The sequence below is a fragment of the Myotis nattereri genome (assembly GCF_964212035.1).
Source record: "Myotis nattereri genome assembly, chromosome: 11".
Taxonomy (NCBI): domain Eukaryota; kingdom Metazoa; phylum Chordata; class Mammalia; order Chiroptera; family Vespertilionidae; genus Myotis; species Myotis nattereri.
In genome coordinates, this window is record NC_138086.1 from 5,502,369 (window position 1) to 5,517,947 (window position 15,579).

The 15,579-nt window shown below is 41.9% G+C and overlaps 1 protein-coding gene across 1 annotated transcript in view; it reads left to right on the top strand.

Annotated features, from left to right (window-relative positions):
• The window catches only part of KMT2C (lysine methyltransferase 2C), a 260,224-nt gene that overhangs the window by 195,216 nt on the left and 49,429 nt on the right, over positions 1-15,579 (top strand). Inside the window, exons 28-35 of the mRNA XM_081101731.1 lie at positions 2,484-2,588; positions 3,935-4,072; positions 4,254-4,286; positions 4,384-4,509; positions 10,895-11,027; positions 11,225-11,439; positions 13,569-13,642; positions 15,270-15,452. Coding sequence (XP_080957857.1) covers positions 2,484-2,588; positions 3,935-4,072; positions 4,254-4,286; positions 4,384-4,509; positions 10,895-11,027; positions 11,225-11,439; positions 13,569-13,642; positions 15,270-15,452 — 1,007 coding nt within the window. The remainder of the gene's footprint in view (positions 1-2,483; positions 2,589-3,934; positions 4,073-4,253; positions 4,287-4,383; positions 4,510-10,894; positions 11,028-11,224; positions 11,440-13,568; positions 13,643-15,269; positions 15,453-15,579) is intronic.

Sequence of the window (15,579 nt, forward strand, 5' to 3'; positions counted from 1 at the left end):
TTCCAGATTGTTAATCAGTGAAACCCATAGCCTTAGGTCATTTCTGACTGCTGACAGCTTGGGCCAGAGCAGTCTTTGTTGGAGAAGGGAGGTGGTCCTGTTCAGTGGGGATTACTTGCCAACATCTCTGTTCCCATGATGTCATGATGCTCTGAGGTACCCCCCCTAGATTTTGTATCTTACTAACAATTATAAATTAATGTTCTTCTGACAAGCTTCCTTTTTGCCATTGATTACATTTGTTGCTCAGTTAGTTTTATAAATTCAATTTGGAAAATACTCTTAAGGCAGTCTTGCACTGAAAGACCACTTGGTACATTAAGTCATTACAGCTTTGTTAACTTGGCATTATCCTGGATCCAAATGCAGGCTTTTGTATTTTGGTTGTAACTTTTCTTGACTGAATTATAGAAGCATCTCAGCCCCTCTGTATGCATGCACACGTCCTGTCTCTCCCACTGGTGTACTGAAGGCCATGCTTTTGTTCATTGATTTTAGCAGATTATTTTTACTTTTACTTTCATTCTGTTGTTTTAAGTACTGACCTGCTCTTCTCCATGTGAATGTGTTGTTAAAATAATGTGTAGTGAAAAATCTGTAGGTCCTTACAAGGATACCCTAACTATGAAAGTTACGTTTTATTGTAAAAATCATGACTAGGGATTAAAAGACTTAAACAGAAGTTATTTGCACTTGAGTTTTTGTGGAGAAGAGAACAGATTGGGCAGAAGCTGCCCCGTGACAGGAAAGACGTTACCACTTGTTCTTTTTCCGCTCTCCTTTGTTTGAAGTTGTTTTTTCCACAAAACTGCTGAAGAGAAATGGTTTAATGATAAAACCAAACATGAGGACTAGAATAAGATAAATGTTTCAAAACTTAGAGGAAACGTAATATTCTTTGCAGTTGAATCACTCTTTGTCTTTATAATGGGAAATTTACAAATAATGGCTTTCATTTTTTTAAAATTTAATTTAATATAGTCCATGAAATCAATTTTAATAATTTGCTGGTATGGTATAAAATCTGTTTAGGTAGGGGCAGACTTTTAAAACATGGCCTTTTAAAAAGTGTTTGTTCTGATTTGTGTATAGAATTCCATTGGTCTAAAACAAACACAGTCACTCACATTAAATGACTCCTGAAGGAATTATCCAAAAGTTGTTTTTCAAGTGTACTGTTGTCTAGAGAATATATTATTGAAATAATTTTATTTCTCTTATAAATTTATGAATATTTGGGCATACAAAATTTATATTTTCTTTCACTTTGAGAAATTCTCATGTATATATGAATTCTATTTGGGAAGTATGCCTTTAATGTGACAAAAAACTATTTGTCCCATTTGGTTTAAAAAATCATGTTCCCTAACTTAAATGACTAATAGAATTACTAAAGATAGCCTAAGTGTTTTTCTGCTTGTTAGGTGAGAAACCTTTGGAGCCACCCTTGATTTTTTGTTTACTCCCATTCTATCTCTAATACACCCACACAGTCGTCTCTGTCTTCAGAGTAGGTCCCGCAGCCACCCACTTCATATCTCCTGGCCCCCAGCCTTCCAGCAACTTCCCGTTACACATCATATTTGAGAGTAAAGCTCAGTCTTCATTGTGACCTGTAAAACCACACATACCTTTGCTTAGCTCTCTTTCTTATGACAAGCACACTGGCTCCCTCTGTTGGCAAAACCTTACCTGCTCTGGTCTTAATGTCTCCTTTTTTTTCATTTACACACATTTGGACATGTGTGATCATGTCCTTTAAAAGGTCTTTACTGACCAGTTAATACAGCACCCCCACATCTGAGTCTTAGTTCTGTCTCCTTATTTTTAAAGTCTTTATGGCATTTATACTGGTGTAATTTATTGTCTAACTCCCTCAGACTCTAAGTAAGCTCTGTGAGGGAATGTACTTGGTTTTATACAATTCTGTATTCTCAGTGGCTGGAACATGTTTATTCACACAGTCTGAAACCCCAGTTCTGTGGGTATTCAATGAATAAAGAAAGGAATGAATTATCAGTGTTAGGTGGGGATGGGGGGTAGGCTGGAACCAGATGGTATCTGGTTTAAACAGGGAATTTTTAAATAATGGGTTTGCCTTTCATATTTTACTTATCTTCTGTGTTTTATTTTCCAGACGTCATTTTTAGAGATGTCACTTTCTTAGTGATTTTTTTTGCTTTGTTTCTTATACTATTTTATTTCACTTTTATTGCCTATAGATCTTTGTTTCCTTAATTTTAAATTAGCCACAAAATAAAAATGGTCCTAATCTTTAATATTTTGTTATTCAAAACATTGGAGTACCTTTTCTATGAAAAAATCTTTTATTTTAGAAGTAACAATCTTAATGTTCTATGATTCTCGCACTTAGCATCTGCTGTACTCGGGATATGTAGTAAATGGTAGGACGAGGCAGGGTGTTTTAGAATTTAATGTCTGGGAAAATGTCAAGACACTGAAAATACACTTCCTGTATTTAGGTACTGCTGATGACACCTTAGCTGATATATCCGAAGTCCTAAACACAGAGGATGACATTCTTGGAATAATTTCAGATGATCTTGCAAAATCAGTTGATCATTCAGGTATATTGAATGCTGTTTGCCTAGTGTCTGTTTTAGGGCATGAGAAAGAGGTGCATGTGTGTGGAAGAAGTTTAGTCTTTTCTCTAAAACTGAAAAAAAATTTTTTTGGGGGGGGGGTCATTATCAAAGACCTCAATTATATAATTTGATCTACCTCAGCTTCCCTGCAGCAAGTTAGTTAATTTCTTTTGTCTTTCTAATGGCATCACATTGAAGGCTTATGGCATTCAAGGCTCCTGTGTCTTGTTCTTTTGTTTGTGTTGTCCCTTGCCTCCGCTCCTGTGATAATCATCCATTTTATTTGGTTTGGGTCTTGTAGGTCTTGATTTATGCACTTTCCAGGTTGACAACTCACCTTTTCCATTTGGTAAGAACCTGAGCAGTGGATGACGGCTGACTAGAGTAGTCTTTTTTATAGTGGTTTCCGCTGCCACAGCCTGTAGGTGCATGCGCATTTGTGATAGTGCTAATTTGTCACTAATCCATCTTTGCTTTCCCCTTTATGCGTGCAGCTAAAGCATGGTACAGCTGTACTGTGCTTTGGGTGATTTTCTCAGTAATTTTTTTTTTAATGAATGGTTTTATTTTTGTTACTGTGTAATTTATAATTTTACCCAAATGTTATAGAATTTCTAATATAAAATAAAATAAGAGCAGACTAAATTTTACTTTATGAAATAGTAATACTGAGAAAGCATGGTAAAGAAATTAGATGATAGAGTACTTTTAAATGTGGATATTGCTTTAAAAACCAGTTTTTATGAGATAGAACATGTTACGTAATAAACACAATCTATATTTTGTATTTTGACCACAGAATATTTCAAAATTATGATCTACAGCTGAAATTATTTACAAGGGTAGTGTTTACTAAACACTGAATAAGAATTTTAGAGCTTCTCATTAATTTTATGTGAAACGTATTCCTCCTGTTTCACATACTTGCATATGATAGTTAAACTATGCATTAGGAACTACCATTTCCAAGTTAAAGCTATTATTTGTGTAGTGGATATTGTATATAGAATATTTTCTTAGACTCCTAACTTATTTTCTGTAGAAATTAGCACTTTACAACCAGAAGTGTTTCTTTATTAATCAGGAAATATATTTATTTTGATTAAACTATAACTTAAAGTGGCACCAGTTTACAAATACATTGTGCCTAATTTTTACTGATTTTGACCATCCAGATTGATATAAGAATCTTGATTAATTCAGAATTTCAGACTTTTCATTGCTCAATTTTAATCGTACTATTGTGTATTCATGCAGGTAAATAGTGAAATGCATTTTGTGTATGTATTCAGAATTCACTTTTTAATTTCTTTGCCTTGTTCCTCCAGCCGGAATAGATATTGGCCCTGTCGCCGATGACCCTTCCTCTGTGTCTCAGCCAAGTGTCAATCAGAGTTCACGACCTCTAAGTGAGGAGCAGCTGGACGGAATCCTTAGTCCTGAACTAGACAAAATGGTCACAGATGGTAAAATATTTGCCCTACAGCTAGGCTTTCTAAAAGACATGAGTAAATATGATTTTCAAAGATTTCTGCATGCTTATTTATCATTTTAACTTCTATTTTGAAGATTTCTATGAAATGCTATTTTATATTAGTACATTAAAATGGTAATTATTAATATTTCTATTTCTTTAATCTATCCTAGGAGCAATTCTTGGGAAGTTATATAAAATTCCAGGTAATTGTGATTGTATTTTTTAGTTTCCAAAAGTGGCATTCCCTATATGGCTCTCATAGACTTTTAATCATATTATCATTATAATTGTATTTTCTAGAGCTTGGAGGAAAGGATGTTGAAGACTTGTTTACTGCTGTGCTCAGTCCTGTGACTCCTCAGCCAACTCCATTACCACAGCCTCCCCCTCCCCCTGCACCACCGCTGATGCCCCTACACAGTCAGGGTATGTCACCCCAAGAAGTCTCTTAAGTGTGGCTCTCTGTGCGTGAGAGCATGGGTTCACTAACGCAGAACCTGTCTCTTAGTAACAACATATACAGACTGACATTGCTCTTCTGTGACAATGGAAAAGACTAATCTCTGAATTTATCGCAGTCAAACACCTGCTTCACTGAAACTCTGGAAATTTATGATCTGCTTTATGACCAAAGTTCGTTTGCTCAGTCTATTGTCAGTGGGGACAATGTTTCAGTGTCCCCCCACAAGTCTCAGCCCACCTTCACTCAGACCTTGCATCCGTGTTGGGAGAACTACTTCCCCTCACCTGGCTGCCTCGTATTCATTGATCTGGTCTTAGTTTCCCTATCATCTCTACACCTGCCACCATGCTTTCCATTTGTAGTAGTGCTGCCAGCACACGGACCCGTGGGTATTATGGTTTTCTTTCTCGATTGTGAGCTCCCTGAGGTCATACCTGTCGTCATCACTGTGTACCCTGCCACAAAGTGTGTGCTCACTACATGCGTTCAGAGGAAACCAGTGACCTTTCTGGTTGTGGGAGTGGATAGGAGAGAGAGTTGCTGATACGGAATCCCCTTCAGAAAGGAGTTGGGAGCTCAGGTCATTTTTCTACATCCCGCTTATTACCACTGCCTCGTCATTACATGCTGAGTTGAACAGTGATACTCCATAAAAAATACTACACTGTTTTATATGTGCCGAAATGTACATATGGTTTAATGTTATCTTTACTGTCAATTTTGTGTATGCATTAAAAATTCCATAATGCACAAAATTGAAATACCTCAGTTTCTGCCAGTTTAGCTTCTATGTAACTATACCTTGATTGTTGCTGAGCATATGGGTAAAACACTCTTTGGAAGTGCTTCTTACCTGAATTGTCCCCTATGCTGTGCCTTCCTAATGCTTATGGTAACAGCTCTTCAGTTTTTCTCTTCTCAACATATGAAAAAGCTCTGGCTCCGTGTATTCTGAAACTGAAAGCTTGTACTTTAAAAATCAGATCAGTTAAAGATGTGTTTCTTATAAAAGGTTCACTCTGCAGAGTTTTGAGGAGTTGACTTTTTTTGCAGGGGTGTTTGTGTGGAATACAAGGATGAGTAAGGCTGCCCACCTGTAGGACTTTATAACCCTAATGTCTAGACTTGAGGCAACGACTAACAGAGCACAGGGAGGAGAGGTTAGTGGGTGGTGTTTAAGGAGGCAAGACTGGAAAAAGCACTTTGGAGCTAGATGGCTTGTAGGCGGCTGGGAGAGACGGCAAGGACAGGTGGCCTTCTCCCCCATGTCTGAGCCACTGAAGACGGCACAGCTGTGAAATGACCTCTCAAGTTTGGCAGCGTTGCTCCCGTGAATATGGGAACTGAATTTGAGGCAAACAAGAGTTGTGCAGATGAGTTTATTAGGATTGGGACTGAGTGAAATTTGGGTTCCATGTAGATCAGTCTGTAATGCTAATTGAAAGGCAGAATTGAAGTTGTGGGAGGAAAAGACAATTCTTTAACAGGACTTAGTACAGCATTGCCAGCAGAGTACAGAATCTTGAACTTTAAAAGAATTTAAATGTAGTGAGTTACATGCTTAACTCGTCCTAATTATATTAGATATGCAGTTATATGTTTCTCCTTTTTAAGGATTAGGTGAAGGGGGAAAAAAAACCAGCTTGAGACATTGAATGATGGTCATGAGAGACTAGTTGTAAAATGGTGTGAGTGCTGGGAAGATGTTTCATGGGATGGTGAAGAAAGGGAATTTCAAGATGTGAGAGATAGTAGGTTGAAATCACTTTAGGTGAAAGTTAAGCAATTCTTCAATTCTTACCATTCACGTTTGAAAAAAAGATTGCTTTTATACACTAATATAACCAGTTGGGTGGTATCGTAGACTTGAGGGTGGTGGGGGAGACCACTTCTTAATTAGAATAAAAATGCTTTGCATTGACTTATGTGCAGTTGAACAAATTAATGTAACTTCTGGGGAAAGGGAGTCTTCTTGCTTAAATGAGCTGTGTGTAATAGCTCTTTCCATGGGGTTGTTGTGAGGACCCAGTAGTGGATGCACAGAAGCTTGAAGGACAGTGCTAGTTGTGGAGCAGAGCGCTCAATGAGTAACTAGAGGCCCAGTGCACAAATTCATGCACGGGTGGGGTCCGGCCAGCCTAGCCCCAATTGGGGCGGATGAGGGCCGGTCCTGTCCGGAGGAGGAGACCGCAGGAGGTTGGCCGGCCTGCCCGCTCATATCTGGGCTTGATCAGGACCAGACCGGCTGGGGTAAGGGCCAAGGGTGAGCAGCTGACGGGCACCGCGCCAGATTGGAGTGGAGGGGCTGATTGGGGGCAGGGCCAGCTGTGGGGAGGGGCTGTGGGCAGTGGGCTGGCCAGCCCCACCCCCAATTGGTGTGGGGGGCACCCGTCAGGGGTGGAGCTGGCTGGGGGGAGGGGTCGCAGGCGGATCAGAGTGGTGGGGGCTGATTGGGGGTAGGGTGGGCTGTGGGGAAGGGTGGTGGGCTGGCCAGCCCTGCCCCTGAATGGGGTGAGGCAGGCCGATCAGAGGCCAGCGGCCTGGGGGATGGGCCATGGGTGGTTGGCTGGCTGGCCCTGCCCCTTATCCAAGTTGGGGCTGACTGGGGACAAAGCTGACTGGGGGAAGGGCTTGCGGGCTAATCAGGGTGGTAGGGGCACATTGGGGGTGAGGGGCTGCAGGAGGTTGGCCAGCTGGCCCCACCCCCTATTGGGGTAGGCAGGGGCAATCAGGGGTGGGGCCAGCCAGGGGGAGGGGCTGCGGGCCGACGGTGCGGTGGGGCCAGTGCGGGGGAAGGCCAATGTGGGGGGGGGATGTTGGCTGGCCCCCTCGCCCTCGATCGGGGTGGGAGAGGCTGATAAGGGACTGGGCCAGCTGGGGGGAAGGGCCACGGGAGGTTAGCCAGTTGGCTCCGCCCCCGATCTGGCTGATTCGTTGACAGAGGTGGGCGTCATAGCGAGCGGTCATTCCAGTCATTTTGTCGTTTCGGTCACTAGCTTTTTATATATATAGACTAGAGGCCCGGTGCACAAAAATTTGGGGGTGAAGGCGGGGTCCCTCAGCTCGGCCTGTGCCCTCTCGCAGCCTGGGACCCCTCGGGAGATAATGACCTGCTGGCTTAGGCCTGCTTCTGGGTGGCAGCGGGCAGGCCCAATCCCTAGGTGCAGCCCCTGGTCGGGCTCAGAGCAGGGCCGATTGGGGAGTTGGGGCACCGCCCCCTGTCACACTCAAGGCAGGGTCGATGGGGAGGTTGCGGCGCCACCCCCGTCACACACAGAGCAGGGCTGAACAGGGGGTTGGGGCTCTGCCCCATGCCACTCACAGAGTAGGGTCAATCAGGGGGGTTGGGGCTCCGTACCCTGTCACGCACAGAGCAGCGTCAATCGGGGTTGGGGAGCTCCCCCTGTCATGCACAGAGCAGGGCCGATCAGGGGGTTGAGGAGCTCCCCCCCTGTCACTCACAGAGTAGGGATGATAGAGGAGTTGGGGCACCGCCCCCTGTCACACACAGAGCATGGCGGATCAGGGGGTTGGGGCGCTGCCCTCTATCACCCACAGAGCAGGGCCGATGGGGAGGTTATGGCTCTACCCCGTCACACACAGAGCAGGGCCCATTGGGGGCAGGGGGGTTGGTGCGCCGCACCCTGTCACAGAGCAGGGCCGATCAGGGGGTTGGGGCGCCGCACCCTGTCAACACACAGAGCCGCAGGGCAATCAGGGGGTTGGGGAGCTCCCTCCTATCAGGCACAGAGCAGGGCTGATCAGGAAGTTGGGGTGCCTTCCCCTGTCACACACAGAGCAGGGTGGCTAGGGAGGTTGTGGCCCCATCCCCTGTCACACACAGAGCCACAGGGCGATCAGGGGGTTTGGGCGCTGCCCCCTGTCACGCTGATCCCAGTGCCGGGAGGCCTCGTGGCTTCGCTGATCCCGGTGCTGGGAGGCATATTACCCTTTTACTATATAGGATAGAGGCCTGGTGCACGGATGGATGCCGGCTGGTTTGCCCTGAAGGGTGTCCTGGATCAGGGTGGGGGTCCCCACTGGGGTGCCTGGCCAGCCTGGATGAGGGGATGATGGCTGTTTGCATCTGGTCACACACCCTTCAGGGTGGGGGTCCCCACTGGGGTCCCTGGCCAGTCTGGGTGAGGGGCTGAGGGCTGTTTTCAGGCTGGCGGCTGACTGAAGCTCCCAACTGCTCCTTTTTTTCTTTTCTTTTTTATTCTGGGCCAGCTTTAGCTCTGGCTCCAGCTCTGAGGCCTCCACGGCTGAAAGCAGGTATCTGGTTTGTTTGTGTTCTATAATCGAAACACTGTATCAACTCCAGCTCTGAGATCCCGGCTGCTGAAAGTAGGTTTCTGGGGTTTTGTTTAGCTTCTATATTTGTAACAGTGTTTCAAACTGCAAGCTCAGAGGCTGGCAAGGCAGGCGGGGAACGTTGGAGTCCTCCGTTACTGAAGCAAGCAAGCCTCATGTTAGGTTCAAGCTGCCTGGGTGCTGGCCGCCATCTTGGCTGGCAGTTAATTTGCATATCTCCCTGATTAGCCAATGGGAAGGGTAGCGGAGGTATGGCTAATTACCATGTTTCTCTTTTATTAGATAGGATAGCTGCCTTTATCTTGAAAGGTTTCATGTGCTCGTGGTTCCTGTTGTCCGTGCTGACAGGTAGCTAGGGGATGGATCACATTCTCATTTCCAATAACAATGCCTTTGTTTATCCTAATTACATAATGGAGCTTACTTTTTGCTGAAGTTGAAAATAGAGTTAGCCCTAGCCGATTTAGCTCAGTGGATAAGGGTCCCAGATTCGGTTGGTGTCAAGGGCACATACCTCCGTTGTAGGCTCCTCCTCGGGCCCAGGCCCAGGCTCTGGTCAGGGCACACACAGGAGGCAACCAGTCGATGTGTCTATCTCATGTCGATGTTTCTCTTCCTCTTTCCCTCTCTCTTCCACTCTCCCTAAAAATTGGTGGAACAATATCCTCGGGTGAGGATTTAAAAAAAAAAAGAAAGAAAAGAAAAGAAAGTTAGCATTCTACTTTGAATTAAATCTCACTCTTTAAACTAATCTTGGTGTGAACTTAAGTCTCTAAAGAACCTTGTCATTGTGGGGACCTGATCCAGTGGGCCCTGCTGTGCAGTTTAGTAGGATAAGCCCTAACCTAGAAGTCCTTGAGACAAAAATCCTATAACCTGCCAGCGATCAGCCTCAGAATCCTCAGGTAGGAATGGGAGCTCTGTGTGCTTTCGACATAGTTCATGTGAAAGCACATCACACAAGACAGTGTGCTGGGCTATTTTTTCTTCTAATGGTATGACCAAGTCATCAGGTTGGGGTTCTCTGTCATTACACCAAGTGTGCCAAGTGTTTACATGGGAACTGTATTCTAGTTGTAGAATTAACTGTGAGGGAGGGTCTCCAGTGTGTTCTGAGTGCTGTGACAACAGAGGTCATGTAGTTGTTACTTTAGAGTGTGACTCTGAATTGGGAGGTTTTTTGTATTTTTTTTTGTTTTTTGTTGTTTTTTTTTTGCTAGAAAACTGCTCAGATAAGGACAGTAGAAGGTCACAAGTAGGGTTGGAGTCGCATGCTAAGGAGAGTTACAGGGGAAACAAGGTTTACTTAATGTCTATATAGAAAAAGGTGATAAGGTATTGGAAGCGTGTGAATAAGAGAGAATAAGAGCTAAAATGCATTTGAGAGCGGAAACCACAAGTAATGAAAATTAGGCCAAAACCAGAATGAATATATTTTTAGTAGTAATGATCTAATCGATGATGAGAGATGAAATAAATACTGCTTGCTGTTCTAAACTGTTTTAGAGAGAGTGCCAATTTAAGAATCATAGATGGTTTTTTGTATTAATGGGAATAAGTAAATTAGAAGAATCTCTATTTGTTAATTTTGAATGAAGAAGAGGAAGAGTATCTGATAAAACTTCTAGATTTATTCTTTTTGTAGTGCTGATATGTACTGAGCAGTCACTGTGCATTAGTGCTGAGAATGGCCGTACATTGTGTCAATCACAGAATACCTCCATTTACAGGAAGAGCGATTGATTCTACTTCTAACAAGTAGCAGAATTAAGATTCAAGCCTAGGGTAGTCAGACTCCAAAACATGTACTATTTTCAGTAAACTATAACAAAGTAAACAGAATTTTAGAGACCACATTTCAAAAATTTATGGCCAATCATTCTTTAAGCAATATTTTACAGGATAATATTGAAAAAATTACCCACATCCAACTTTATTATTAAATAGCAATATAAGTATTTATCTAGAAATATTTCTGTTGCTTTTTTATTATTTATGAATAATATGCAGACTGAATTATTATTTTCTTTTAAGATGTTTTTTCACGGATGCCACTCATGAACGGCCTTATTGGGCCCAGTCCTCATCTCCCACACAACTCTTTGCCTCCTGGAAGTGGACTGGGAACTTTCTCTGCCATAGCACAATCCCCTTACACTGATGCCAGGTATTTAAAAGCCTTCACTTCCTGTGGAAACTTAAGTAATTTTTGTTCTATGAATGTTATTCTGTTATTGTGCATAATATTAATGTTTGTTACATTTATTGTGATCTATCATTTAAGCTATTTTATAATAAGTTTTGATGAAATTGTACTCGAAAGTTAGTTATGTTTATGAAGTAACGTTGTATATTATTTACCAGGGATAAGAATCCAGCATTTAATCCAATGGCCAGTGACCCTCACAGCTCTTGGACCTCCTCGGCTCCCCCTGTGGAAGGGGAGGGCGATACGATGTCCAATGCTCAGAGAAGCACACTAAAGTGGGAGAAGGAGGAGGCCCTGGGGGAGATGGCCACCGTTGCGCCAGTTCTCTACACAAACATTAACTTCCCCAACCTGAAGGACGAGTTCCCTGGTAAGTCTTGGGTTTGGGTATATGATTGCTATCTGTGTTACCAACTTCCGCATGTGTAAGACAATCTTTGTTTTGTCTGTGTTCTTTTTACCACAGTAGAGCGCCCATGTGTCATCACTGATTTTCATCTAGTATGACTATGCACAACCTGATAGTCCTAGTTCCTAGATATGTGGAAACATCTTGCATTTTCTTAGTCCTAGGCCCTGTTGCTATTTGCATATTTCCCTTAAGCTAATTTTAATGCATGAAATGATCTGGTTTTCCTCTCTTAGAGACTACAAATATATAAAGTCAGCATTGTGTTATATGTGTAACTGTACAAAAAATTTCCTGGAACAGAATATCATCATTTAATCACAAGTGTTAGCCTGGCCGGTGTGGCTCAGTGATTGAGCATTGACCCATGAACCAGGAGGTTGTGGTTCGATTCCCGGTCAGGGCACATGCCCCGGTTTTGGGCTCGATCACCAATGGGAGGCGTGCAGGAAGCAGCTGATCAATGATTCTCTCATCATTGATGTTTCTATCCATCTCTTACTCTCGCTTCCTCTCTCTGAAATCAATAAAAAAATGTTTTTAAAGTGTTAAGTCAGTTAAAAAAAAGTGTTAAAGTTAGGCTGTATCAGACTCCATTCTGAGTCTTGTTTCCATCAAAATGAACTCAGTATTATATTCCCTTTCCCCCAAGTGTCCAGTCTGTTTGAACAAAAATTGCAGATGATACAGTGTCCCCTTTTGGAAATTCTGATCGACTAGAGGATGAATCATTTGGATTAATGAAACCAACTTGTAGAGTATTAGTAAGCAAATGCTGGTATTGCTTGAGTTCATGTTGCTAGACAAACCAGAATTGGAAAGGTCTCGCACACACTGTCTTGCAGTAGCTTCCTTGTCAGCACATTATTGTGTTAGATACCTGAGTGGCTGCCCACCTGCGAGTGCACTTGCTAATGGATGACCTAGTCTGTTCAGGTGCCCTTTCAGTTCATCCTCCTCGTAGTACTTGATTCATTACGTGCAAGAAATGAATGCCACGTTCCCTAACAGTAATCCAGCAGTTTCAGTGCAGGGATGTCTGTTAACTCAATACGTGTATTCTTCATGTGCATCTAACCACACTTTATCTGCTGCCTACAGATAACCACATCTAATTATAGCAAGTCATTTTGTGTCAGTGTAAATTGTCCTGAGAGCAGAGCTATAGTTTGTTTAATTTTCTTTAATGATTTTACTATGTGACTCTAGAACAGGGGTGGGCAAACTTTTTGACTCGAGGGCCACAATGGGTTCTTAAACTGGACCAGAGGGCCGGAACAAAAGCATGGATGGAGTGTTTGTGTGAACTAATATAAATTCAAAGTAAACATCATTACATAAAAGGGTATGGTCTTTTTTTTTTTTTTTTTTTAGTTTTATTCATTTCAAACGGGCCGGATCTGGCCCGTGGGCCGTAGTTTGCCCACGGCTGCTCTAGAACCTCACAAAATAGCAGGTTAAAGCTCCTGATCTGTCAGCTGATTTCCGTTTTCTTTTAGTGCCTTTTTTGAAATTTTCTCCTTCCCTCCATCTTCCCTCCCCTCCCCTCCATTTCTTTTAATATAGATAAATTGTTTCTACATTAACCATTAACTGTTCATTTTACCTAAACTTCATTTTATATACTGTCCTGACAATGAATTTCATAGAAATAGCTTAAAATCATGACTTTCCATGTCTTCGTTGTGCACAAATGCTCGTGAGATGCTCATTTCTAATACTCAACTTCCTTTTGATCAAATGGATAGCCTTCTCTTGAGTACAGATATTTTACAAAACTTGTAGCTTTGGTTCTGATAGCATCTTACAGGATTGAGGGAGTTTCTTATATGTGACTTAAATTTAACTTGGCTGCTTAGCCCTTTTGATTTAAAAACTTCCCAGCTCTACATGTGAGATTTATTAATAAGGCAACACTTTATTCAGAAAATATATTTTTAGCCTACTATGTGCCATGAATTTGTACTCGAACTTAAATTATGAAAATCTGGCCAAAAAGCATTTAGCTGCCAGGAGTTCATAGCTTTTTTATTGTGACACGTCCTTATTGTGGGCTCCATAAATGTACATGCTGTATTCTTTTGTTGCAGACTGGACTACTAGAGTGAAACAGATTGCTAAGCTGTGGAGAAAAGCAAGCTCCCAGGAAAGAGCACCATACGTGGTATTGACAAACTTCTCTGCGTTGTTATATCTTTGAACATAATCCTGAGCCTTATTGTTATTGTCTTAGGTTTCTAAAATGATTTTCCATTGCGGAAAACATGTTTACACTTGCGCAACACATAAATAGCTTTGTTTTCCATAGGGATTTTCTAACTCTTTAGTCTTGCATGTGACTTATTTATTTATTTATTTATTTATTTATCTTTTTTTCCTTTTTGTTAAAGTGTGGCATTTTTAGAAGCAACTTAACAGCACCAGGATGTTGAAGATTGAACTCAGTTATTTTAGGAGTGTGTTTAATTCATTTTTAAATTAAACATGCTTTATCTCTTCAAAAGAGTACTAAATTTTGAGGCTGCATTCTTGTATTGTTTCTTCCATAAAAACTCTTTTTTGTCAGGTCCAGTAGAAAATCATCCTGGAACTTGAAAGGGACATATCCAGACACCTTTCAGGAGCTTTTGAAACATGCGCTTTGTCAGAGTCATTAGGGTATTTATAAGAGTCATAGTTCAGAGATGAATTGTTATTTCCCAGGGAGCCAAATTGAGATTGTCAGCTGGATCCTAGTCCTTGCTTTCATTTTAAAGCATATTAAATCGACATTATTGCTTTGAAAAACATAAGCAGTTAATTTCCAACTTAATCTTTAGCACATACATTGTCAGTGATAATAATTAATTGGATGGAGCAGAAATTGTTATTATTGGTTTTAAATATATATTTTTATTGATTCAGAGAAGAGAGAGGGAGAGAGAGAGAAATATCAATTATGAGAGAGTGTCATTGATCGGCTACCTCCTGCATGCCCCACACTGGGGAACAAGCCTACGACCCGGGCATGTGCTCTGACTGGGAATCTAACCATGACCTTCTGGTTCATAGGTCGATGCTCAACAACTGAACCACACCAGCTGGGCAGAAATTATTTTTGATGTGTTGGTAATGCTTTAATCTGGACTACCAGAGGTAGTGATAGCATTGAGATGGGTTTTCTTTTGTGTTAAACTTCAAATTCCAGATTTTAAATTTGGAGATTGATTTTATATTTTCCTTTTCTCTAAATTGAGCAAGATATGAATTCTTCCATTGTTAAGACAACACTAGATTACAATGCCTGGGTTCTCTAGCCTGATTCAGATAAGGGTGGTAACACCCATTCTGGAAGGGAGAAGGTGGGGTGGCATCCAGTCCTTTCACCCAGAACGCTGTAAATTCTAAAGGGTTATGTTTCAACTGTTTATGTAGTTAGATTAATTAGGTAGTTTGTTTATTGTTAATCCTCACCCGAGGATATTTTTCCCATTGATATTTAGAGAGAGTTGAAGGGAGGGGCGAGAGACAGAGAGAAACATCAAAAGTGAGACACATTGACTGGTTGCCTCCCGCAACCACCCCAACCGGGGCTGGGATTGAGCCTGCGGCCGAGGGACATGCCCATGACCGTTCAAGTCTGTGGGCCCATGGTCTACCCACTAAGAAAACTGGCTGGGGCTATTTCAACTGTTTAACTAGACCTTTTCTTGCTTTTATGTGATAAAGATCAACATAGGTTCATTTTATTTTTATGTCTTAAAATTTGTTAACATTAACTGACAGATGATTTTCTGATCTGTTTTTCAAAGCAAAAAGCTAGAGACAACCGAGCTGCATTGCGCATCAATAAAGTGCAGATGTCAAATGATTCCCTGAAGAGGCAGCAGCAGCCGGACAGCAGCGACCCCAGCTCTCGGCTTGACTCGGATCTCTTTAAAGATCCGTTAAAGCAAAGAGAATCGGAACATGAACAGGAATGGAAATTTAGACAGGTATGTGGATTTTTTCAAAATTGCATTTAAAAACAAAATTGCATTTTTGCTTAAAGAGAGCTACTTATGTCATTATCTCAGAACATAGTTTTCATTAGAACATAAAAGTTTGGTTGAAAGTAGACTT